Source organism: Ranitomeya variabilis, chromosome 6 (genome assembly GCF_051348905.1).
Source record: "Ranitomeya variabilis isolate aRanVar5 chromosome 6, aRanVar5.hap1, whole genome shotgun sequence".
NCBI classification, from domain to species: domain Eukaryota; kingdom Metazoa; phylum Chordata; class Amphibia; order Anura; family Dendrobatidae; genus Ranitomeya; species Ranitomeya variabilis.
This window is the reverse complement of record NC_135237.1, coordinates 571,742,440-571,769,603: the sequence shown is the minus strand read 5'-3', so window position 1 is coordinate 571,769,603 and position 27,164 is coordinate 571,742,440. Positions and strand designations below refer to the sequence as shown.

Genomic DNA, 27,164 nt, shown 5'->3' with positions numbered 1-27,164 from the left:
GTCAGGTGGAATCTTCGGATTGTCCTGGAGTGGATGCTGTGGTGGAGAGGTTGCATCAGATTTGGGGGCAGGTGGTGGTCAATTTGAAGTTGTCCCAGGAGAAGACTCAGCTTTTTGCCAACCGCCGGCGTCGGGTTGGTCCTCGGCTTTGTGTTGGGGACTTGGTGTGGTTGTCTTCTCGTTTTGTCCCTATGAGGGTTTCTTCTCCTAAGTTTAAGCCTCGGTTCATCGGCCCGTACAAGATATTGGAGATTCTTAACCCTGTGTCCTTCCGTTTGGACCTCCCTGCATCTTTTTCTATTCATAATGTTTTTTATCGGTCATTGTTGCGCAGGTATGAGGTACCGGTTGTGCCTTCCGTTGAGCCTCCTGCTCCGGTGTTGGTTGAGGGCGAGTTGGAGTACGTTGTGGAAAAAATCTTGGACTCCCGTGTTTCCAGACGGAAACTCCAGTATCTGGTCAAGTGGAAGGGATACGGTCAGGAGGATAATTCTTGGGTGACTGCCTCTGATGTTCATGCCTCCGATCTGGTCCGTGCCTTTCATAGGGCTCATCCTGATCGCCTTGGTGGTTCTGGTGAGGGTTCGGTGCCCCCTCCTTGAGGGGGGGGTACTGTTGTGAAATTGGATTTTGGGCTCCCCCGGTGGCCACTGGTGGAATTGAACTGGTGTGCATCATCCCCTCTGTTCACCTGTTTCCATCAGGATGTGGGAGTCGCTATTTAACCTTGCTCCTCTGTCACTTCCATGCCGGTCAACATTGTAATCAGAAGCCTTTCTGTGCATGTTCCTGCTGCTAGACAACTCCCAGCTAAGTTGGACTTTAGTCCTCATTTGTTTTTGCATTTTGTTCCAGTTCACAGCTGTAGTTTCGTTTCTGTGTCTGGAAAGCTCTTGTGATCTGAAATTGCCACTCTGATGTTATGAGTTAATACTAGAGTCTTAAAGTAATTTCAGGATGGTATTTTGATAGGGTTTTCAGCTGACCATGAAAGTGCCCTTTCTGTCTTCCTGCTATCTAGTAAGCGGACCTCAATTTTGCTAAACCTATTTTCATACTACGTTTGTCATTTCATCTAAAATCACCGCCAATATATGTGGGGGCCTCTGTCTGCCTATCGGGGAAATTTCTCTAGAGGTGAGCCAGGACTATATTTTCCTCTGCCAGGATTAGTTAGTCCTCCGGCCGGCGCTGGGCGTCTAGGGATAAAAAACGTAGGCAACGCTACCCGGCTACTGTTAGTTGTGCGGCAGGTTTAGTTCATGGTCAGTTTAGTTTCCATCCTTCCAAGAGCTGTACTTATGTTTGCTGGGCTATGTTCTCTTGCCATTGAGAACCATAACAGACGGCACAGGACTTATTCCTTCCAAGAACCATACTGAGGACCAGGGGGCGCTCACTACAGGTGGGAGAAAGGCGATTCTGGCAGCTAAATAGGAAAGGGTTCTTTACAGTTAGAGCAGTCAGACTGTGGAATGCCGACCACAAGAGGTAGTAATGACAGACTCCATGAGAGGTAGTAATGACAGTGTTCTGCCTTCCTCCACGTAGGATGCTGTGTGGATTCCAACATACGGCTAAACCTTCATCCACATCCCATTAAACAGACTGTATTGAAGCTCAAGTCTTATTTATTAGGGTGATGATAACATAAACTATAACGTTGAACAACAATGGTGGATAGTATTCATAGTAGATGATCGAATAGTGAATGATGTTGATGTACAAAGTGGATGTTCAGTGAATAATCATAGTGGATGACTGATGAAAAACGATATCCATTAGGACAGGGGTAGGAAAGTAAGTGAGACAGGAGCACGTGTGCCTCCCTTCAGTCCTGAGGAGAAATGGCTACTGAAGCTTGTCTTCCACAAGAAGAATGAGGGCAGAACTTACCCAGAAGACACTGCTCTTCTGGGGAAAGAGTTGGTAAACAACATGAAAAGTAGGCAACTGATGACCTCCAGTGGCCACAACTTGAATAACATGACAATTAACTTATAGCACATTAAAATGGGCAGAACACTCCCCGCTTGGCGTCAACAGATGCCACAATTAGGTTCTTTTGGGGAAAATAATAATACAAGCTCGGTAACGGGCCTGAGGAACAGTTTCTTCTCCCCAAGCTTACACACTCTGACCTCTAATTTCCGCACTTTCCCATCTTTGCTGGGAAGGGTCTTGACGACTAGGCCGAGTGGCCACCAGTTCCGATGCGACTGTCTTTAACGAGTACAACATCGCCAGATTGAATATTTGGGCAGTCTTTCTGCCACTTTGTCCTGGTTTGCAGAGTGGAGAGATACTGTTTCCTCCATCTATCCCAGAAGACGTTGGACACGCTTTGTACTTGCCTCCATTGTCGTCTGTAAAGGTCTTTGTCATTGAATTCTCCGAGTGGAGCTTTCGGGACACAGGTTTTCTGTGTGAGTAACATCGCCAGAGTAAGGATGGATGGATCTCCAGAATCACTAGAAAGTGCTGTCAGTGGCCTGGCATTCATGATGGCTGAGACCTCTGCCAAAAACATGGTTAAACTCTCTTGTGTAAGTCTGGTGTTAGCTTGCAAGAAGATAGAGTCTAGTATTTTGCGTGCTATCCCTATCATCCTTTCCCACGCACCTCCCATGTGCGAAGAGTGTGGTAGATTGAAAGTCCAGGTACATCCTTGCTCGCCTAGATACCTTTCCACATTAGCGATGTCCAGATTGGAAGGGATTTGGAGTTCTCTTGCCGCTCCGACGAAATTCGTACCTCGGTCAGAACGAATATGCTTCACAGGGCCTCTGATTGCGATGAAGCGTCGAAGTGCGTTTATAAAACTTGATGTGTCCATCGATTCGATTACCTCGATATGAACGGCTCTGATGGACAGACACGTGAATAGAACTGCCCAACACTTTGCTTCTGTAAGTATTTTCCTAGTCCGTCGTGTAGCCACAGACCAAGGACCGAATACATCTAGTCCAACGTTGGTGAAGGGGGTTCAGTACTGAGTCTGTCGGGTGGAAGATTGAAAATTAAACAAATATCAATAGGTTGGTATAGTGATCAAAGCATATTATTCCAAAACAACTAATACCTAAAATTACTTTATTAGAAAATAAGTTAAAAACTATAATAGACAAAAAACCGCAAACCTACAACAATGTAACAAAAAATGGGTAGGGCTATTGTTTCCCCATACTTCCCTAATGCACCCTCACCAACCGTGAGGGATGGCACCCCAACCGGTACCTTATATAACCTCCCCAATATTCACCGGCTTATCCCATTCAAACTAGTCGGCCCTACTGCCCGCAGGACTGAGAATTAAATTCATGCCTGTGCAGGGCGTACCGCTAGAAAATATAGATGGGGGAGATGTAGGGGTGGTGATTATTATGGGAAAAGTATGCAATTATATCAAAATATCACAGGCCCCTTGTTTTGCCTATGATGTCGGGAATACAGTAGCCTAAATTTACCAGATATTACCAGGACACCCACAATAGTTTGGAATAGGGGTATTGTATGCTATAGAGGTGCTAATAACCTAACCCTCACAATCCCTATAGGAACTGTCCCTGCCTAGCATGCGGAGGTTGGCACCCCTGAATAATCACGCAATTGGCGCCCCCGGTCTCGTCGACTGTCCCTCAGTAGCCCTATCCACTCCACCTATCCCATGTGCCAATCAAGGCAATAGGATGATAGGGCCTAAGGGGGAGGGGAAAGGAGAGGAAGGAAGCAGGGGTGGGACGGTTAGGGAGAACAGCAAAGGTAGGTGTGGGGAGTAGTTGGATAAATTTATGATCAAAACCAAAAGATATTAACATAACAGAGGTACCATCTTAGTATATCATGTGCACCCTGCTTGTAAATCTCCAGATAGTAGCAAATAATTGCACAATTTCTTATTTAGGTGCCCTCCAAAAGATAACTAACTGAATAATAGCCTATTCAACAGGTTATTGCACAAATGCCCTTACAAAATGTACATACATATTTAGTATCCACAAATTTCATAACCCATAGGAATAAATGGGGCAGAAATCATATAACAGAGGAGGTATCATATTTACAGATCAAGTATCAGCGGTTTAAGATTCTCCAAACCGTAATATCCACCACAAATTATTGCACAGTTTTTTACAAAGATACCTTCCAATAGATAGCCTTAAATTAGCAAAAAGATAGCATATTTGGCAGGTTATTACTTAAACATCTTCCCAGTGTGTATATGCCTATAATAAATGTCCACACATTTGATACCCCCAGAGGTCAGCATCTGCAGAAATATTTCCTCATGTAGTAGGGGATGTTTATATATAAAGTGCATCGAAATAACCATACTCATATAGATTGTGTTTGACCATCAGAAACGCCTCCCCTCATTGCACACTACCCAGCATGTAAATATACCACAGGATACCCCAAATAGACCAAATATCTTATCTGGTGTCCAAACGATCATCTAGTGCCTCAACGCGTTTCCCTGCCATGATACCAGTTCGTCAGGAGGCTAATGGAAAGACCGTTGTGCAGGGATACAGCATACGGCCATCATGATACACTGCTTGTAGAAGATTGGCCATCTTCGGATTTTGGAATGTGCCCCGGAGTTTGCGACACGTAACACAGTCGTAGATGAGTTTGCTTACTCTTCTCTTTGCTCCAACTATCCATAGTCCAGCCGCCCGTAGGTTTCCTTCAGTAAACAAACGGCCTTGGTGTCTCACTAAGACATGATGATGTTGAATTAGCAGGGTTGTTACGTGATGACGTCCAGGAATTATTACCGGGTGCTTCTCTGAAACTTCTACCTCCGCTTCTTGAAGACGGCCACCGACTCTCAGCAGCCCATCCTGATCGACAATCGGATCGAGCTTCCTTGTTGTGAATTCCGTTCTCGGGCTCCCTCCTGTGGTCATGAGTGGTATTGTGTGAGTTCTGTTCTTGGGCTCCCTCTGGTGGCCTTTAGTGCTTACTGCGGGTCTGTAGCTGGAATCCAGCTGCCTCGTTTCTCCTAGTCTGGCCTCTATTTAAGTCCACCTGGACCTTCACTTTTTGCCTGCTGTCGTTGTATTCAGTACTGGTTCTGTTCTCTCTGGACTTTCCTTGTTACCTGTCTCCTCCAGAGAAGCTAAGTCTTGCTAGTTTATGTTTGCTCATTATTTCCTTGAAAATGTTTCTCTGTATATGATGAGTTCTGTCCAGCTTGCTTATATGTAATATTTTCGCTTGCTGGAAGTTCTGGGGTGCAGAGTTGCGCCCCTCACATCGTGAGTCGGTGTGGGGGTTCTTGTAATTTCTGCGTGGATTATTTTTGATAGCATTTTATACTGACCGCACAGATCCCTTGCTGTCTTCTTACTATTTAGTGTTAGCGGGCCTCATTTGCTAAAAACCTGTTTTCATTTCTACGTTTGTGTTTTCCCCTTAACTCACCGTTATTATTTGTGGGGGCTGTCTAAAACTTTGGGGTGATTTCTCTGAGGCAAGTGAGGCTTGCTTTCTCTCTAGGGGTAGCTAGTTTCTCAGGCTGTGACGAGGCGTCTAGGATTTTAGGTAACGCTCCACGGCTGCCTATAGTGTGTATTGATAGAATCAGGGTTGCGGTCAGTATAGCTCCCACATCCCCAGAGCTTGTCCTAAGGATTTCTGTTACTTAGCAGGTCAGTTTGCGATCCTTGCCACCAGGATCATAACAGTACAGCAGGCCAAAAAAGAGTTAATGCATCGCAAAAGAGGGATAAGAGAGATCCTGAGTTCATTTTTTTTTCCTCTGCAGTGTGGCTAGCCTCTCTCCTCCCCTTAATCTCTGGGTGGTTCAGAATTCAGCTGCAGACATGGACATTCAGAGTCTGTCCTCTAGTCTGGATCATCTCACTGCAAGGGTACAAGGTATCCAGGATTATGTAGTTCACAGTCCTATGTCAGAGCCTAAAATACCAATTCCTGAGTTATTCTCTGGAGATAGATCTAGGTTTTTGAATTTTAAAAATAATTGTAAATTATTCCTTTCTCTGAGACCTCGTTCCTCTGGTGACCCTGTTCAGCAAGTTAAAATTATTATTTCTTTGTTACGTTGTGACCCTCAAGATTGGGCATTCTCTCTGCCGCCAGGAGATCCTGCATTACTAAATGTGGATGCGTTTTTTCTGGCGCTTGGATTGCTTTATGAGGAACCTAATCTAATAGACCAGGCAGAAAAGGTTTTGCTGGCTCTCTCTCAGGGTCTGGATGAAGCAGAGGTTTACTGTCAGAAGTTTAGGAAATGGTCTGTGCTCACTCAGTGGAATGAGTGTGCCCTGGCAGCAATTTTCAGAAAAGGTCTTTCTGAAGCCATTAAGGATGTTATGTGGGGTTTCCCACGCCTGCGGGTCTGAATGAGTCTATGTAGTTGGCCATTCAGATTGATCGGCGTTTGCGGGAGCGCAAACCTGTGCACCATCTGGCGGTATTTTCTGAGCAGAAGCCTGAGTCTATGCAATGTGACAGGATTCTGACCAGAATTGAACGGCAGAATCACAGACGTCAGAATGGGTTGTGCTTTTACTGTGGTGATTCTGCTCATGTTATCTCTGATTGTTCTAAGCGCACAAATAGGTTCGCTAGATCTGTCACCATTGGTACTGTACAGCCCAAATTCATTTTGTCTGTTACTTTGATTTGCTCCCTGTCATCCTACTCAGTTATGGCTTTTGTGGATTCAGGTGCTGCCCTGAACTTGATGGATTTGTCATTTGCCAGGCGCTGTGGTTTTATCTTGGAGCCTTTGCAATTTCCTATTCCACTAAAGGGAATTGATGCTACGCCATTGGCCAAGAATAAGCCTCAGTACTGGACTCAAGTGACTATGTGCATGACTCCTGCACATCAGGAGGTGATTCGTTTTCTTGTGTTACATAATTTGCATGACGTTGTCGTGTTGGGTCTGCCATGGCTGCAGGCTCATAATCCAGTCCTGGATTGGAAAGCAATGTCTGTGTCAAGTTGGGGTTGCCAGGGGATTCATGGCGATGCTCCTTTGGTGTCAATTGCTGCTTCTACTCCTTCTGAAGTCCCTGAATTTCTGTCGGACTACCAGGATGTATTTGATGAGCCCAAATCCAGTGCCCTACCTCCTCATAGGGATTGTGATTGTGCTATAAATTTGATTCCTGGTAGTAAGTTCCCTAAGGGACGACTTTTTAATTTATCTGTACCAGAACATACCGCTATGCGGAGTTATATAAAGGAGTCTCTGGAGAAGGGGCATATTCGCCCGTCCTCGTCCCCTTTGGGTGCGGGGTTCTTTTTTGTGGCCAAGAAGGATGGTTCTCTGAGACCTTGTATAGATTATCGCCTTCTAAATAACATCAGGGTCAAATTTCAGTATCCTTTGCCATTGCTGTCTGATCTGTTTGCTCGGATTAAGGGGGCTAGTTGGTTCACCAAGATAGATCTTCGAGGAGCGTATAATCTTGTGCGTATAAAACAGGGCGATGAATGGAGAACGGCATTTAATACGCCCGAAGGCCATTTTGAGTACTTGGTGATGCCTTTTCGGCTCTCTAATGCACCTTCCGTGTTTCAGTCCTTTATGCACGACATCTTCCGAGAGTATCTGGATAGATTTATGATTGTGTACCTGGATGATATTTTGGTATTTTCTGACGATTGGGAATCCCATGTGAAGCAGGTCAGGATGGTATTTCAGGTCCTGCGTGCCAATGCCTTATTTGTGAAGGGCTCTAAATGTCTCTTGGGAGTCCAGAAGGTTTCCTTTTTGGGCTTTATTTTTTCTCCTTCCACTATTGAGATGGATCCAGTTAAGGTCCAGGCTATTTATGACTGGACTCAACCTACATCAGTGAAGAGTCTTCAGAAGTTCTTGGGCTTTGCTAATTTTTACCGTTGCTTCATCACTAATTTCTCTAGTGTGGTTAAGCCTTTGACGGATTTGACCAAGAAGGGTTCTGATGTGACCAATTGGTCTCCTGCGGCCGTGGAGGCCTTTCAGGAGCTGAAACGTCGGTTTTCTTCGGCTCCTGTCTTGCGTCAGCCGGATGTCTCTCTCCCTTTCCAGGTCGAGGTTGATGCCTCTGAGATAGGAGCAGCGGCTGTCTTGTCGCAGAAAAACTCTGATGGCTCTATGATGAGGCCATGTGCTTTCTTTTCAAGAAAGTTTTCGTCTGCCGAGCGGAATTATGATGTTGGTAATCGGGAGTTGTTGGCAATGAAGTGGGCATTTGAGGAGTGGCGACATTGGCTTGAGGGAGCCAAACATCGTGTGGTGGTCTTGACGGATCACAAGAATTTGACTTTTCTCGAGTCTGCCAAACGGATAAATCCTAGACAGGCTCGATGGTCGCTGTTTTTCTCCCATTTCAATTTTGTGGTTTCATATCTTCCGGGTTCAAAGAACGTGAAGGCTGATGCCCTTTCTAGGAGTTTTGTGCCTGACTCTCCGGGAGTTTCTGAACCGGCTGGTATCCTCAGAGAGGGGGTGATTCTGTCTGCCATCTCCCCTGATTTGCGGCGGGTGCTGCAGGAATTTCAGGCCAATAAACCTGACCGTTGTCCACCGGAGAGACTGTTTGTCCTGGATAGATGGACCAGTAGAGTTATTTCCGAGGTTCATTCTTCAGTGTTGGCGGGTCACCCTGGAATTTTTGGTACCAGGGATTTGGTGGCTAGATCCTTTTGGTGGCCGTCCTTGTCGCGGGATGTGCGTTCCTTTGTGCAGTCCTGTGGGATTTGTGCTCGGGCCAAGCCTTGCTGTTCTCGTGCCAGTGGTTTGCTTTTGCCTTTGCCTGTCCCAAAGAGGCCTTGGACGCATATTTCCATGGATTTTATTTCGGATCTTCCAGTCTCTCAGAGGATGTCTGTCATCTGGGTGGTTTGTGATCGTTTTTCTAAAATGGTCCATTTGGTGCCCTTGCCTAAGCTGCCTTCCTCCTCCGATTTGGTGCCGCTGTTTTTTCAGAATGTGGTTCGTTTGCATGGGATTCCGGAGAACATTGTGTCTGACAGAGGATCCCAGTTTGTGTCCAGATTTTGGCGGTCCTTTTGTGCTAAGATGGGCATTGATTTGTCGTTTTCGTCGGCCTTCCATCCTCAGACGAATGGCCAAACTGAACGAACTAATCAGACCTTGGAAACTTATCTGAGATGTTTTGTTTCGGCTGATCAGGATAATTGGGTGTCCTTTTTGCCATTGGCTGAGTTCGCCCTCAATAATCAGGCTAGTTCTGCTACTTTGGTTTCACCTTTTTTTTTGCAATTCTGGTTTTCATCCTCGTTTTTCCTCAGGTCAGGTTGAGCCTTCGGACTGTCCTGGGGTGGATTCTGTGGTGGATAGGTTGCAACAGATTTGGAACCATGTAGTGGACAATTTGACGTTGTCACAAGAGAAGGCTCAGCGCTTTGCTAACCGCCGTCGCTGTGTGGGTCCCCGACTTCGTGTGGGGGATTTGGTATGGCTGTCTTCTCGTTTCGTTCCTATGAAGGTTTCCTCTCCTAAGTTCAAGCCTCGTTTCATTGGTCCTTATAAGATTTTAGAAATCCTTAACCCTGTGTCATTTCATTTGGACCTCCCAGCATCGTTTGCCATTCATAATGTGTTCCATAGGTCATTATTGCGGAGGTATGTGGTGCCTGTGGTTCCTTCTGTTGATCCTCCTGCTCCGGTGTTGGTTGAGGGAGAATTGGAGTATGTGGTGGAGAAGATCTTGGATTCTCGTATTTCGAGACGGAAGCTTCAGTACTTGGTTAAGTGGAAGGGCTATGGTCAGGAGGATAATTCCTGGGTTGTCGCCTCTGATGTCCATGCGGCTGATTTGGTTCGTGCCTTTCATCTGGCTCATCCGGATCGGCCTGGGGGCTCTGGTGAGGGTTCGGTGACCCCTCCTCAAGGGGGGGTACTGTTGTGAATTCCGTTCTCGGGCTCCCTCCTGTGGTCATGAGTGGTATTGTGTGAGTTCTGTTCTTGGGCTCCCTCTGGTGGCCTTTAGTGCTTACTGCGGGTCTGTAGCTGGAATCCAGCTGCCTCGTTTTCTGCTAGTCTGGCCTCTATTTAACTCCACCTGGACCTTCACTTTTTGCCTGCTGTCGTTGTATTCAGTACTGGTTCTGTTCTCTCTGGACTTTCCTTGTTACCTGTCTCCTCCAGAGAAGCTAAGTCTTGCTAGTTTATGTTTGCTCATTATTTCCTTGAAAATGTTTCTCTGTATATGATGAGTTCTGTCCAGCTTGCTTATATGTAATATTTTCGCTTGCTGGAAGTTCTGGGGTGCAGAGTTGCGCCCCTCACATCGTGAGTCGGTGTGGGGGTTCTTGTAATTTCTGCGTGGATTATTTTTGATAGCATTTTATACTGACCGCACAGATCCCTTGCTGTCTTCTTACTATTTAGTGTTAGCGGGCCTCATTTGCTAAAAACCTGTTTTCATTTCTACGTTTGTGTTTTCCCCTTAACTCACCGTTATTATTTGTGGGGGCTGTCTAAAACTTTGGGGTGATTTCTCTGAGGCAAGTGAGGCTTGCTTTCTCTCTAGGGGTAGCTAGTTTCTCAGGCTGTGACGAGGCGTCTAGGATTTTAGGTAACGCTCCACGGCTGCCTATAGTGTGTATTGATAGAATCAGGGTTGCGGTCAGTATAGCTCCCACATCCCCAGAGCTTGTCCTAAGGATTTCTGTTACTTAGCAGGTCAGTTTGCGATCCTTGCCACCAGGATCATAACACTTCCTCAGCCCACTGACTTCAGGAATGGTTTGTCCCTTGTTGAGGTTGTCTATTTCTCTGCCATAAGTTTCTCTTTGTACGACACGAAGTATTATAACCTTGGCTCTTTCCAGGTCGGGAGCAGTAAACGCAAGCCTGCAGTGATGCCAACTGTTATGATCCCAATGGCAAAGGATCTCAGAGATTACAGCAAAGTCTGCAAACATAAATACCAGCTCATAGGGACGTGGTAACTAGGCTGACCATATACCTGATCCTAGCACAAACACTAATAGTAGCTGAGGAACGTGCCTACGTTGATCCTAGATGTCTCGCGCCAGCCGGAGAACTAACTAACCCTATCAGGGAAAATAAGACCTCTCTTGCCTCCAGAGAAAAGACCCCAAAGTAATACAAGCCCCCAACAAATAATAACGGTGAGGTAAGAAGAAAAGACAAACGTAAGAATGAACTAGATTTGAGCAAAGAGAGGCCCACTGACTAATAGCAGAAAATAGTAAGATTACTTATATGGTCAGCAAAAACCCCTGCAAAATATCCACGCTGAATATCCAAGAACCCCCAAACCGACTAACGGTGAGGGGGGAGAATATCAGCCCCCTAGAGCTTCCAGCAATATCAGGAATCACATTTTGTACAAGCTGGACAAAAATATGAACAAAGCAAAATAACAAAAAATAAGAAAGCAGGACTTAGCTTATCTTGCAAAGAACCAGGACCTGAAGACAGGAGCAAACAGAAATGAACTGAATACAACGATGCCAGGCACTGGACTGAGAATTCAGGAAGTTTAAATAGCAACACCCCAGGCCTAACGAAGCAGGTGAGTACCGACCTGGTAAAAGACAATCAAGTGCCAAATCACTAGTGACCACAAGAGGGAGCCAAGAAGTATAGTTCACAACAGTACCCCCCCTTTAAGGAGGGGTCACCGAACCCTCACCAAGACCACCAGGGCGACCAGGATGAGCAGCGTGGAAGGCACGAACCAAATCGGCCGCATGAACATCAGAGGCGGCCACCCAGGAATTATCCTCCTGACCATAGCCCTTCCATTTGACCAAATACTGAAGCCTCCGTCTAGAGAGACGAGAATCCAAGATCTTCTCTACCACGTACTCCAACTCGCCCTCAACCAACACCGGAGCAGGAGGCTCAACAGCAGGAACCACAGGCACAACGTATCGCCGCAACAAAGACCTATGGAACACGTTGTGAATGGCAAACGACACCGGAAGATCCAAACGAAAAGAAACCGGGTTAAGAACTTCCAAAATTTTATAAGGACCAATAAAGCGAGGCTTAAACTTAGGAGAGGAAACCTTCAGAGGGACATACCGAGAAGACAACCAAACCAAATCCCCAACACGAAGTCGGGGGCCCACACCGCGGCGGCGGTTGGCAAATCGCTGAGCCTTCTCCTGTGACAACTTCAAGTTGTCCACCACATGATTCCAAATCCGCTGCAACCTATCCACCACGGAATCCACCCCAGGACAGTCAGAAGACTCAACATGACCCGAGGAGAAACGAGGATGAAAACCAGAGTTGCAGAAGAATGGCGAAACCAAAGTAGCGGAACTAGCCCGATTATTAAGGGCAAACTCCGCCAATGGCAAGAAGGTCACCCAATCATCCTGGTCCGCAGAAACAAAACATCTCAAATAAGCCTCCAGTGTCTGATTAGTTCGCTCCGTTTGACCATTAGTCTGGGGATGGAAGGCAGATGAAAACGACAAATCAATGCCCATTTTAGCACAAAAAGATCGCCAGAATCTGGACACAAACTGGGATCCTCTGTCGGACACAATATTCTCCGGAATGCCGTGTAAACGAACCACATTCTGAAAAAAACAAAGGAACCAGATCGGAAGAGGAAGGCAACTTAGGCAAGGGTACCAAATGGACCATCTTGGAAAAACGATCACACACCACCCAGATGACAGACATTCCTTGAGACACCGGAAGATCAGAAATGAAATCCATGGAAATGTGTGTCCAAGGCCTCTTCGGGACGGGCAAGGGCAGAAGCAACCCGCTAGCACGAGAACAACAAGGCTTAGCCCGAGCACAAGTCCCACAGGACTGCACAAATGACCGCACATCCCGTGACAAGGAAGGCCACCAAAAGGACCTAGCCACCAAATCTCGGGTACCAAAAATTCCCGGATGCCCTGCCAACACCGAGGAATGAACCTCGGAAATGACTTTGCTGGTCCATTTATCAGGAACAAACAGTCTGTCGGGTGGACAAGAGTCAGGTCTACCAGCCTGAAATCTCTGCAACACACGTCGCAAATCAGGAGATATGGCCGACACGATTACTCCCTCTTTAAGAATACCAGCTGGCTCCGAGACTCCAGGAGAGTCAGGCACAAAGCTCCTAGAAAGAGCATCAGCCTTAACATTCTTCGAACCAGGCAGGTACGAGACCACAAAGTCAAAACGAGAGAAAAACAATGACCAACGAGCCTGTCTAGGATTCAGGCGCTTAGCAGACTCGAGATACATCAGATTTTTGTGATCAGTCAAGACCACCACACGATGCTTAGCGCCCTCGAGCCAATGACGCCACTCCTCAAATGCCCACTTCATGGCCAACAACTCCCGATTACCAACATCATAGTTCCGCTCAGCAGGCGAAAACTTCCTAGAGAAAAAAGCACATGGTCTCATCACAGAGCAACCAGAGCCTCTCTGCGACAAAACAGCCCCAGCACCGATCTCAGAAGCATCCACTTCAACCTGAAAGGGAAGTGAGACATCAGGCTGGCACAAAACAGGCGCCGAAGTAAACCGGCGCTTCAGCTCCTGGAAGGCCTCCACGGCTGCAGGGGCCCAATTAGCCACATCAGAACCTTTCTTGGTCATATCCGTCAAAGGTTTAACAACGCTAGAAAAGTTAGCGATAAAGCGACGGTAGAAATTAGCAAACCCCAAGAACTTCTGAAGACTCTTAACAGACGTGGGCTGAGTCCAATCATGAATAGCTCGGACCTTGACTGGGTCCATCTCCACAGCAGAAGGGGAGAAAATAAAACCCAAAAAGGAAACCTTCTGCACTCCAAAGAGACACTTTGAGCCCTTCACAAACAAAGCATTATCACGCAAAACCTGAAACACCATCCTGACCTGCTTTACATGAGAATCCCAATCATCCGAGAAAACCAGAATATCATCCAGATAAACAATCATAAATTTATCCAGATACTTCCGGAAGATATCATGCATAAAGGACTGAAACACTGAAGGAGCATTAGAGAGCCCAAAGGGCATCACCAAGTATTCAAAATGACCTTTGGGCGTATTGAATGCAGTTTTCCATTCATCTCCCTGCCTAATGCGCACAAGGTTGTACGCACCACGAAGATTTATCTTGGTGAACCACTTGGCACCCTTAATCCGAGCAAACAAGTCCGACAATAGCGGCAAAGGATACTGAAACTTAACAGTGATTTTATTCAGAAGCCAATAGTCTATACAAGGTCTCAAAGACCCGTCCTTCTTGGCCACAAAAAAGAATCCCGCACCAAGAGGGGAAGAGGATGGACGAATATGCCCCTTCTCCAAAGACTCCTTGACATAAGAACGCATCGCGGCATGTTCGGGTACAGACAAATTAAATAATCGTCCCTTAGGAAATTTACTGCCAGGAATCAAATATATAGCGCAGTCACAGTCCCTATGAGGAGGAAGAGCACTGGACCTGGACTCACTGAATACATCCTGATAGTCACACAAATACTCAGGAACTTCTGAAGGAGTAGAAGTAGCAATAGACACCGACGGAGAATCGCAATGAATTCCCTGACAACCCCAACTCGACACAGACATAGCCTTCCAATCCAAGACAGGATTATGGGTCTGTAACCATGGCAGACCCAACACGACCAAATCATTCATTTTATGCAGAACAAGAAAACGAATCACCTCCCGATGTTCAGGAGTCATGCACATGGTCACTTGTGTCCAAAACTGCGGTTTATTTTCCGCCAGTGGCGTAGCATCAATTCCTCTGAGAGGAATAGGAACTTTGAAAGGCTCCAGGACAAAACCACAGCGCTTGGCAAACGACAAGTCCATAAGACTCAGGGCAGCACCTGAATCCACAAACGCCATAACAGGGTAGGAAGATAATGAACAAATTAAAGTCACAGACAAAATAAATTTAGGCTGCAAATTACCAATGGAGACAGGACTGACAACCTTGGTTAGGCGTTTAGAGCATGCTGATATAACATGTGTAGAATCACCACAGTAAAAACACAGCCCATTCTGTCGTCTATGATTTTGTCGTTCGGTTCTAGTCAGGATTCTATCACATTGCATTGCTGGATCGGGGTTTCTATCACATTGCATTGAAACAGGTGTCTGTTCAGACAACACCGCCAGAGGATTAGCGGATTTGCGCTCCCGCAAACGCCGATCAATCTGAATAGCCAGCGCCATAGAATCATTCAGACTTGTAGGAATTGTGAAACCCACCATCACATTCTTAATGGCTTCAGAAAGGCCATTTCTGAAATTTGCGGCCAGAGCACATTCATTCCATTGAGTAAGCACGGACCATTTCCGAAATTTTTGGCAATACACTTCGGCTTCATCCTGGCCCTGAGAGATAGCCAGGTGAGCTTTTTCTGCCTGAATTTCAAGATTAGGCTCCTCATAAAGCAATCCGAGCGCCAGAAAAAATGCATCAACATCCGCCAATGCCGGATCTCCTGGCGCTAACGCGAAAGCCCAATCCTGAGGGTCGCCACGCAAAAAGGAGATAACAATTTTAACTTGCTGAGCTGAATCTCCAGACGAACGAGGTTTCAAAGATAGAAACAATTTACAATTATTCCTAAAATTCCTAAATTTAAATCGATCTCCAGAGAACAGCTCATGAATAGGTATCTTAGGCTCAGACATAGGACTGCTAACAACAAAATCCTGAATGCTCTGCACTCGTGCAGCAAGCTGATCCACACTAGTAATCAAGGTCTGAACATTCATGTCTGCAGCAAAGCTTACAGCCACTGTGAGAAAAAGGGGAAGGAAGAAAGAGGAGAAAAAAAAAACAAAACTCAGAACTCCTTTTCTTTTAATCCCACTTCTGCAATGCATTAACTATTCATAGGCCTGGCATACTGTTATGATCCCAATGGCAAAGGATCTCAGAGATTACAGCAAAGTCTGCAAACATAAATACCAGCTCATAGGGACGTGGTAACTAGGCTGACCATATACCTGATCCTAGCACAAACACTAACAGTAGCCGGGGAACGTGTCTACGTTGATCCTAGATGTCTCGCGCCAGCCGGAGAACTAACTAACCCTATCAGGGAAAATAAGACCTCTCTTGCCTCCAGAGAAAAGACCCCAAAGTAATACAAGCCCCCAACAAATAATAACGGTGAGGTAAGAAGAAAAGACAAACGTAAGAATGAACTAGATTTGAGCAAAGAGAGGCCCACTGACTAATAGCAGAAAATAGTAAGATGACTTATATGGTCAGCAAAAACCCCTGCAAAATATCCACGCTGAATATCCAAGAACCCCCAAACCGACTTACGGTGAGGGGGGAGAATATCAGCCCCCTAGAGCTTCCAGCAATATCAGGAATCACATTTTGTACAAGCTGGACAAAAATATGAACAAAGCAAAATAACAAAAAATAAGAAAGCAGGACTTAGCTTATCTTGCAAAGAACCAGGACCTGAAGACAGGAGCAAACAGAAATGAACTGAATACAACGATGCCAGGCACTGGACTGAGAATCCAGGAAGTTTAAATAGCAACACCCCAGACCTAACGAAGCAGGTGAGTACCGACCTGGTAAAAGACAATCAAGTGCCAAATCACTAGTGACCACAAGAGGGAGCCAAGAAGTATAGTTCACAACAGCCAACCTTTACAAGGTCTCGGGCTATCAGGTAGTGTTGACTTGTAGGACTGGGTTACATGAAATAGATAAGCTATAGCTCGAACAAGTGACTTCCAGGTGGAAAACCTGCTAAACCGGTGAGATTCGAGGTGACAGCTTGAGGTCTCTGTATGTAGAGCAGACACTTGAGGTCGGATCTCTTCATCTGTGTCTGGACCCACTACTTCGAAAGTATCAGGCCTGCTGATGTGGGGCATCGAACGGTACAAAGAGGGAGGACCTGTGAACCATGTAGTGTCCTTCAGATAACTGGGTGCAACGGATCTAGTCGCGTGGTCTGCAGGATTGTGGTGAGTAGGTACGTAGTGCCACTGATTAGGGCCGGTGGATCTTCTTATCCGAAGTACCCGATTGCTGACGTAGACGTAGAAGCGTCGTGTCTCGTTACAGATGTACCCCAGTACCACCTTGCTATCGGTATAGAACTCTGCATCCTTGATCTTCAGACTCATCGCATCCGAGATCAGTTCGGCCAACTCAACTGCAAGGACAGCAGCACAGAGTTCCAGTCTGGGTATCGTGTATTCACGAAGTGGCGCCAATTTTGTCCGGCTCATAACGAACCCGATATGGCACTGTCCGCTTACGTCTATGGTTTTGAGGTATGCTACTGCTGCAATTGCTTTGACTGATGCATCACAGAAAATACAAAGTCTTTGCGTTTTGACCTCTGTGGATGGCACAGGAGCATACGGTCATTTCACACGAAGGTTGGTCAGGGCTTCAAGAGACTTCCTCCACTCTGCCCACAGGTCAGCCTTTTCTGCTGGAAGTGGATCATCCCAATCAGTAGTGTCTTGGGTGAAGTCCCTGAGCATCAGCTTTCCTTGGATGGTTCCTGGAGCTACAAATCCCAAGGGGTCGTATAAACTATTCACGAAGGAAAGAACTCCTCTGCGCGTGAAGGGTTTCTCATCCTTGCTGATCTGAAAGGTGAAGGCATCTGTCTTCAGGTCCCACAGCAATCCAAGGCTCCGCTGCATGGGAATGAAGTCAATGCTGAGGTCTAAATCCTTTAGATCGCTGGAATAGTCTTCAGAGGGAAAGGCTTCCATCAACTCTCGGCTGTTGGAGGAAATCTTGTGTAACCTTAGGTTAGACTGAGCGAGCATGTCACGAGTCCTCTTTAGTAGACTGATTGCGGCCTCACTTGTCGGTGTGGACTTCAAACAGTCATCCACGTAGAAATCCTTTTCCACGAAGGACCTGATGTCCGAGCCATACTCTTCTTCACCCTTTTTAGCAGAATGTCGGAGGCCGTAGATTGCGACTGCTGGGGAAGGGCTGTTCCCAAAGATGTGTACCCGCATCCGGTACTCTGCGATGTCTTTGTCTGGGTCGTTGTCACGGTACCAGAAGAACCTCAAGTAGTTTCTGTGTTCCTTTTTGACGAGAAAACAGTGGAACATCTGTTGTATGTCAGCCATAAATGCCACTGAATCTCTACGAAAACAGAGTAATACTACCAGAAGTCTGTTGTTGAGGTCTGGGCCCGACAGTAAGACGTCATTCAATGACACATCTTCGCATTTGGTGCTTGAGTCGAATACCACTCTAATTTGACCTGGCTTCTTAGGATGGTACACTACGAAGAAGGGTAGGTACCAACACTCCTCTGAGTGTTGAAGTGCAGGTGCAATCTCTGCGTGGTTGTTCTGGAATATCTTTCCCATGAAAGTAAAGAAATTTTCCCTCGTCTCAGGTGACTTCTGAAGCTTGTGTCTTAGGGAGATGAATCTGCTGTAGACCAATTCCCTGTTGTTGGGTAGGCGTCTCCTCTGAGGAACATCCTGTCTTCTATAGACATCGCTACCTTGTTGTCTTCCTTCGTCCTGTGGAAGACTGTATATCCTATGTGGTCTTGTTCACCTTCACAGGCGTGGTCTTCGTTGATAGGAACTGAGAAAGGGCAAGGTAGGGGAATGCTGCTCGGTAGTTCCTTTACCAGCAGATTATTGTGACACGGGTGGAAGAGAGATAGACGTCCATTTTCTAGTGTGCTGGTAAGCATACTGTTGACTGAGACCGGCTTGTGTGCTCCTCCTAGACAGACATCTCCTACTATGACCCATCCAAGGTCTTGCCTCTGAGCGTATGGAGCATTCCGGGAGCCGTTGATATATTCTCTAGTCTTGTGGACTCGTAGTATATCTCTTCCCAGAAGTAAAGCTATTGGGGCTTCTGGTTCCAACTCAGGTATCAGGTGGGCTATACGCTTCAGGTGGGGGTGATATGTTGCCACCTCTGGTGAAGGTATCTCCGACCTGTTGTCAGGAATCTGGTTGCACTCCAGGATGGTCGGTAGTGACAGGCAGGTCTGGCCATCTATGGACTCCACTTTGTGTCTGGTAGCTTTCCTCCCCACCGTCTCGACGGTACCTGAACATGTCCTAAGGGAGTAGGGAGAACCGGGGCCTACAATGTTGAAGTTGTCAAAGAAGATGGACCTGGCTAAAGACCTATTACTTTGGTCATCCAGGATTGCATATATCTTGAGCGCTTTATCTCTGTGGCTTGCTGGATAGACTCGGACAAGGCAGATTTTTGAACAGGATCTTCCTCCTGTGAGTCCCTTACAGATCTCCGTACATTGAGCGATAACCGCAGGGGTGTCTTCGTCGGTGTTCTTCTGCTTCTCATCGTGCTCCTCTGCCTGTGACAACACTCGTGAAGGTGGTCCAGGGTGCAAGGCTGTATTGTGATCCGTGCTGCTGCATTCTGCACATTTCACGCTAGCTTCACAGTTCCTGGCGAGGTGAGAGGTTGTCGCACAGCATTTGAAGCAGATGTTGTTTTCCTTGAGGAAACCTTTGCGATCCTCTAAAGTCTTCTCCCTGAAGGCTCTGCACTTTAGTAGAGGATGTGGTTTCCTATGTAGAGGACACTGCTTACTGACATCCTGAGGTTTGCTCTCTTCCGTAGGGGGCTTAGTTGTCTTGTGAGGAGGACCTGTGGAATCAATATTAGTTTTATGGACTGCCACGGGTGTCTTACTGGGTTTGACACCAGGGGTAGTGGAACATGACAGAGTGAAATCAAAACTAGGGTCATTTCTGATCCTGGCTTGCTGGGTGACAAACTCAAAAAATACAGTAAAAGGAGGGAATGGTACATTATGAATTTGTTTATACTGTGAACCATGTATAACCCACCTTTCTTGAAGATTGTAAGGAAGTTTTTGTACTATTGGATTGACACCCCTAGCAGTGTCTAAGAATGTCAATCCGGGCAAGAGACCTTCCTTCTGAGCGACCTGTAACTCTATCAATAAATCACTCAATTCTCTAAGCCTTTGATAACCTTTGGACCCTATCTTAGGGAAATCATCAATTCTTTTGAATAAAGCATTCTCTATTACTTCTACGGACCCATAGCATTCATCAAGTCTTTCCCACACTTTACGTAGACCTATGTGTGGGTGTTCTATGTTAATGTCTCTTAGTCTTTTAGCATGCTCGACCGATTCAGTTCCAAGCCACTTTACCAGGAGATCTAACTCCTCACTACTAGAAAGGTCCAGTCCCTGAATGGCGTTCTGGAACGAAGCTCGCCATGACCTATAGTTTTCGGCTTTGTCAGTGAACTTTACAAGTCCTTTTGTTACCAGTTCTCGGCGGGCAAAGAACTTTGCCAAGTCTATGGTGGCTTGATCAGTGTTGGTACGAGCCGGTATGTTATAGTCATGTCTAGTGTGTGGTGCATCACCATACCTGTGAGACGCTCTTGGCTTCGGACAGTCTGCATAGTACCTTTCTGGTGAAGAAGATGTCTCTTTAAGGTGAGGTGGGAGCTGTACCTTCTTCTCAGTGGAACGGTAGCTGTGGTCGACATCTCTGTGCTGGACGTCTTCTTGTTTGTAGTAGCGAAGTTCAGGGTTGGATCGATGATAATCGGCGTAGGCTGATCGATGTAGTCTGTCGAGGGTGTTGTCCATGCTGGAGTGTCGATGGACGTACTCTGCAACGCGCTGAGCTGGATCTTGCTGCTCTAGATCTGTTCCAAGAACGTTGCTGCGTCTCTCATAATCAGGATCCTTCATGGCTTCCAAGTACTCTGCCTTAGCAATTGCAGCTGCTGTCTCTTTGTCTGCCATAAGTCTTTCTAGAGACACTTGCAGGCGAGCACTTTCAGCCTCTTGCTCTGCCCGCAAACGTGCGGTTTCTGCCTCTTGTTCTGCCCGCAAACGTGCGGTTTCGGCTTGCAGGCGTGCAGTTTGTTCTGCCTGCAAACGTGCATTTTCTGCTTCATGCTCTGCTTGTCTCAGCTTTAGATGCATTTCTTTCTCAGCGAAGGAGGACCTCGCTTTGGCTGCTTCAGCTTCAGCATGAGCGACAGCAGCCAGTTCTGCTAATGATGACCTGCTAGAGCTTGCTCGTGACCTCGTCTTGAGTGAGGATGTGCTGTTTTGAGACATTGTGCACTTAATTGAGTACTGCTGAGTGATTTGGAGGGAAACTGAGTCTATGAGCGGTGAGCTTCCGCGTGGCGGGAATGATGTAGCTCTTCTTGGCGGGCTGCAGTATAGTTCTGCGGCTGTATGGCGGCTGCTGTGATACCCGAATGCGGAGCAGTGTGGGTGTTAGCGGTTCCGTACAGTCTGATCAACTACAGCCTGCGACCGGCTATCAGTTTCACTGAAGGCAGCTAATCTGTTCTTACTTTACAATCACCGCCTGCGACTGGCGGTCTCGTTTTTCACTATTCTGCCTTCCTCCACGTAGGATGCTGTGTGGATTCCAACATACGGCTAAACCTTCATCCACATCCCATTAAACAGACTGTATTGAAGCTCAAGTCTTATTTATTAGGGTGATGATAACATAAACTATAACGTTGAACAACAATGGTGGATAGTATTCATAGTAGATGATCGAATAGTGAATGATGTTGATGTACAAAGTGGATGTTCAGTGAATAATCATAGTGGATGACTGATAAAAAACGAGATCCGTTAGGACAGGGGTAGGAAAGTAAGTGAGACAGGAGCACGTGTGCTTCCCTTCAGTCCTGAGGAGAAATGGCTACTTAAGCTTGTCTTCCACAAGAAGAATGAGGGCGGAACTTACCCAGAAGACACTGCTCTTCTGGGGAAAGAGTTGGTAAACAACATGAAAAGTAGGCAACTGATGACCTCCAGTGGCCACAACTTGAATAACATGACAATGAACTTATTGCACATTAAAATGGGCAGAACAGACAGACTCCATGACAGCTTTTATACAAGGGCAGGATGAGTTCCTCAGTACATATCACATTGTGGGTTATAGAAAATGTATCTTGATGGACTTAGGTCTTTTTCCAACCTATGTAACTATGTGGGTGATGTTTTTGTGGGATGAGAAACATTTTCTTTCACCATATTGGGGTGCGTAACGTTTTTTGATCGCTTTCTATTCCGATTTTTGGGAGCCAAAGTGAGCAATACACATCAATTCAGGAATTTATTTTATGTTTTGATTTTTTAAGCCGTTAACCTTGGGGTATAAGTGATAAGACAGCTTTATTTTTTCGGGTCAGGATGATTACAGCAATATCACTTTTATGGAAGTTTGTTTATGTTTTGCTGCTTTTACACAATATAAACAATTTTATAGAGTAAAAATTGTCTGTACATCGCTTTATTCTGACAAATACAGCATTTTTGTTTTTCCACCGACAGGGCTGATTGGAGGCTTCTTTATTACACAACTATTTGCTGGGACTTTTCTAAATTTTAATGTCTGTTAGTGGTTCTTGTGGATGTTATGGCACACGTTGGCAGCATGGGGCTGTTATGGCATACGCTGGCAGCATGGGGATGTTATGGCATATGTTGGTAGCATGGGGATGTTATGGCATACGTTGGCAGCATGGGGATGTTATGGCACACGTTGGTAGCATGGGGATGTTATGGCACATGTTGGCAGCATGGCGATGTTATGGCATACGTTGGCAGCATGGGGATGTTATGGCACACGTTGGCAGCATGGGGATGTTATGGCACATGTTTTCAGCATGGGGATGTTATGGCACACGTTGGCAGCATGGGGATGTTACAGCATACGTTGGCAGCATGGGGATGTTATGGCACACGTTGGTAGCATGGGGATGTTATGGCACATGTTGGCAGCATGGCGAAGTTATGGCATACGTTGGCAGCATGGGGATGTTATGACATACGTTGGCAGCATGGGGATGTTATGGCACACGTTGGCAGCATGGGGATGTTATGGCACACGTTGGCGACATGGGGATATTATGGCACACGTTGGCAGCATGGGGATGTTATGGCACATGTTGGCAGCATGGGGATGTTATGGCACATGTTGGCAGCATGGCGATATTATGGCACACGTTTTCAGCATGGGGATGTTATGGCACATGTTGGCAGCATGGGAATGTTATGGCACACGTTGGCAGCATGGGGCTGTTGTGGCATACGCTGGCAGCATGGGGATGTTATGGCATACGTTGACAGCATGGGGATGTTATGGCACACGTTGGTAGCATGGGGATGTTATGGCACATGTTGGCAGCATGGCGATGTTATGGCATACGTTGGCAGCATGGGGATGTTATGGCACACGGCAGCATGGGGATGTTATGGCACACGTTGGCAGCATGGGGATATTATGGCATATGTTGGCAGCATGGGGATGTTATGGCACACGTTGGCAGCATGGGGATGTTATGGCATACGTTGGCAGCATGGGGATGTTATGGCACATGTTGGCAGCATGGGGATGTTATGGCACACGTTGGCAGCATGGGGATGTTATGCATACCCTGGCAGCATAGGGATGTTATGGCATACGTTGGCGACATGGGGATGTTATGGCACACGATGGCAGCATGGGGATGTTATGGCACACGTTGGCAGCATGGGGATGTTATGGCACATGTTGGCAGCATGGCGATATTATGGCACACGTTTTCAGCATGGGGATGTTATGGCACACGTTGGCAGTATGGGGATGTTATGGCACACGTTGGCAGCATGGGGCTGTTGTGGCATACGCTGGCAGCATGGGGATGTTATGGCATACGTTGACAGCATGGGGATGTTATGGCACACGTTGGTAGCATGGGGATGTTATGGCACATGTTGGCAGCATGGCGATGTTATGGCATACGTTGGCAGCATGGGGATGTTATGGCATACGTTGGCAGCATGGGGATGTTATGGCACACGTTGGTAGCATGGGGATGTTATGGCACATATTGGCAGCATGGCGATGTTATGGCATACGTTGGCAGCATGGGGATGTTATGGCATACGTTGGCAGCATGGGGATGTTATGGCACACGTTGGCAGCATGGGGATGTTATGGCACACGTTGGCAGCATGGGGATGTTATGGCATACGTTGGCAGCATGGGGATGTTATGGCATACGTTGGCAGCATGGGGATGTTATGCATACCGTGGCAGCATAGGGATGTTATGGCATACATTGGCGACATGGGGATGTTATGGCACACGATGGCAGCATGGGGATGTTATGGCACACGTTGGTAGCATGGGGATGTTATGGCACATATTGGCAGCATGGCGATGTTATGGCATACGTTGGCAGCATGGGGATGTTATGGCATACGTTGGCAGCATGGGGATGTTATGGCACACGTTGGCAGCATGGGGATGTTATGGCACACGTTGGCAGCATGGGGATGTTATGGCATACGTTGGCAGCATGGGGATGTTATGGCATACGTTGGCAGCATGGGGATGTTATGCATACCGTGGCAGCATAGGGATGTTATGGCATACATTGGCGACATGGGGATGTTATGGCACACGATGGCAGCATGGGGATGTTATGGCACACGTTGGCAGCATGGGGATGTTATGGCACATGTTGGCAGTATCTGCAAAACCAAGTAAAAAAAAAAAAATATGACATTTATTAACCTGACAAAGGGCAAAAGGAAAATTTTGGGAGGAAAATGGGGCCTTTGCTTACCTTCTGAATATGCCACAACTTTATCCAGTTTCTATAAACCTTTACAATCCGAACATCCCACACTAAACACAATTTATCAATATTGTAGCCGACCTATTTTGTACATCTAGCAAGGAGGGTTAAATTCATTGATAGCAAATCAAGGTTTTAAAGCAGTGGGAAAAAAAGCAGAAAGTGACCCGGTCAGACCTAATTGTAACAAAGTTGTGATTTCTTTCTAGGGAAGCGAGTTTGCCTTGGAGAAAGCTTAGTTCGAATTCAATTCTTCCTGTTCATCAGTGCTCTACTGCAGAAATTCACTCTTACCCTCCCACCAGGGACAGAGCGTCAGGACTCGAGATATCTCACCCTGCACAAGGAGGGAATCATAGAATCTTCCCAGATCTGCGCTGTGCCTCGTTCCTCTCCCAAGTGATCACCGTCCAGCCCCGCCACATGGAGGAGATAATAATGAGAAACTGTAACATCCTGGAAAATCTGACATAAAAGACACTGATGAAAAAATGTTGAAATGTTTATAAAGTCGGGATAAATTGGGTAAAATATGAGTTTTCCCTTTGTAACGACAGCTGGGATGTCATGTGTCAGAATATACGGAGCTGAATCCAGTGTTAATGTGTGCAGAATCTATCATGGGGACAGGGCGGGTAAAGCTGGGAAACATGGCAAAATGCCATCGTTTTGGTGACCACACACTTTTTTAACACTTTTGATTACAAAATAAAAAAAATCATACCTAACCCCACACCTATACATTTTCTGAAAAATGACACCCGACAAATTGTCCAAAATGTCCCATGTCCAGTTTACAAGCAGCTCAAAAGTCTAATATTCTTTTTTATTTTTTCTTTGAATGATTTTTATTGACATTTTTGAAATATTAACAATATATAACATATAAAGGTAATAGAAAAAATGGGAACTAGAAGGAAGTCTATTTTACATGAAGAGAATAAGGTCAAACTGAGTAGCATGTCTATGTCCTAGCTAAGTATAATGGATATTCATTAGAGGCGAATCATACCTTAAGCTTCTAGTGTTTAATTCATACAAAAGAAAAAGCGGACATATGTTTATTTTTATATTAATTCTGTTCTGTCATTAGGTATTGACTTATTAATTCTCGCATGAATATGTTCAGATAAAGTTATCAGTTTTTCAGTTATTTCAGAGTTTGTCGGGATTATTTGAAAGAATTAAGTTGTTAATTACCCCCAAGAAATGTGTATAATTAGTGATTTATGTTTTGGTAGAATCATTTCCATGTCTAGAGGTAAAAGTGCTAAATTGTGAATAATTTTAATATTTTTGTGTTATTTTGGCTAAAAAAGCATAATTTTCAATTAATAAAAGCTAATGAAAAAGTAAAATTTGTGGCTGAACATGTGATTCAGGCAAACAAAAATAAATAAATAAATAGAAAACAGACACACACACACTCCTAAAATCAAAAGTTAAACGTGGAATTCATATATACCTCTTGTACCTATGTTTATGTTGGGGGTCGGCCCTTGCTAGGCATTGAAAGACATTGTGACTTTAAGAAACCATGCTCCCCTCTGATTTGTGTGAACTGCACTTGGACTAGTCCTTTCTCCCCTGCAGTTTGCTGTGTGTTGCTTTTGGACAAGAAGCCTCTTGTCTCAGGGAGACTGGCTGGACTGTTTTCTGTGTTCTAACAATGAGTGACTGACAAATGAACTAATTGTTTCAAGGGATTAGATAGTGCTAGGCTACTGCAGGATTGATCACCAGGACCGTGTCCCAAAGGAAAAAGTCGCATTGCACATCAAGGTAGTTCTCCCCAAAAACCTATAACCTATAACCTGAGAGAGAAAAGAATGCTGTGGTACCAGTCATCTCTCAACATTGAAAGTGAGAACGAGACTTGCCCACATCTGGAAGAAATCAGTTAACCTGAAGGAAGAGCTCAACACAACAAACTCAGCTCAGCTACAAGACCAAGCAGCAGCTACCAAGCTTCCATCTAATCTGCAGAACTGTGTGACACTGATGTATTACTGTGTTAAGGCGTAGAGCAGGATTCTTTAGCTAGGACGCTGTAGCAGCGTGGCCGGATTATCGGAAGCCAGGTAGGAAGTTAGAAGAGAGTCATTTGTGAAACTTGTTTATACTGTTTGGATTGAACTTTGCATGCCATAGATGAAGAGCAGCTTGTGTGACACGCTCCAGCTATCTCTCCTTCTGTATTCTGTATCTATTATGTCTGTTATTACAATAATCTGATTTTCCAGCATATAATCCTCTGTCAATAAAGCCGGTGTTTTGTTTTTGCTTCCTCGTCTACTGTACCGTATTTGAGTCCTGCCCGGCGGTGTCATTCAGGTACCGCTACTTTTATATGTCCATATGTTTATATAATTATCAGCACTGGAGATATATAAAATAATAATTTTTTGCTGGAAATGTAAAAAACAAAGTAGCATAAAATACAGAGTCAGCACCTTTTGAAAAGCTATGAATTCCCCAAAACAGATAACCTGTTTATTAAACTTGTGCTAAAGGGAGCTTGTCACCCTCAAAATTCAGTCTGCTCTAATCAGATGGTCAGAAGACTAGTAA

The 27,164-nt window shown here is 45.8% G+C and overlaps 1 protein-coding gene across 1 annotated transcript in view; it reads left to right on the top strand.

Annotated features, from left to right (window-relative positions):
- Positions 1–26,878, top strand: part of LOC143783132 (cytochrome P450 2C20-like) — a 225,111-nt gene extending 198,233 nt beyond the window's left edge. The window contains exon 10 of the mRNA XM_077271429.1: positions 24,803–26,878. Coding sequence (XP_077127544.1) covers positions 24,803–24,996 — 194 coding nt within the window. The 3' untranslated portion in view covers positions 24,997–26,878. The remainder of the gene's footprint in view (positions 1–24,802) is intronic.
- The last annotated feature ends 286 nt before the right edge of the window (positions 26,879–27,164 follow it).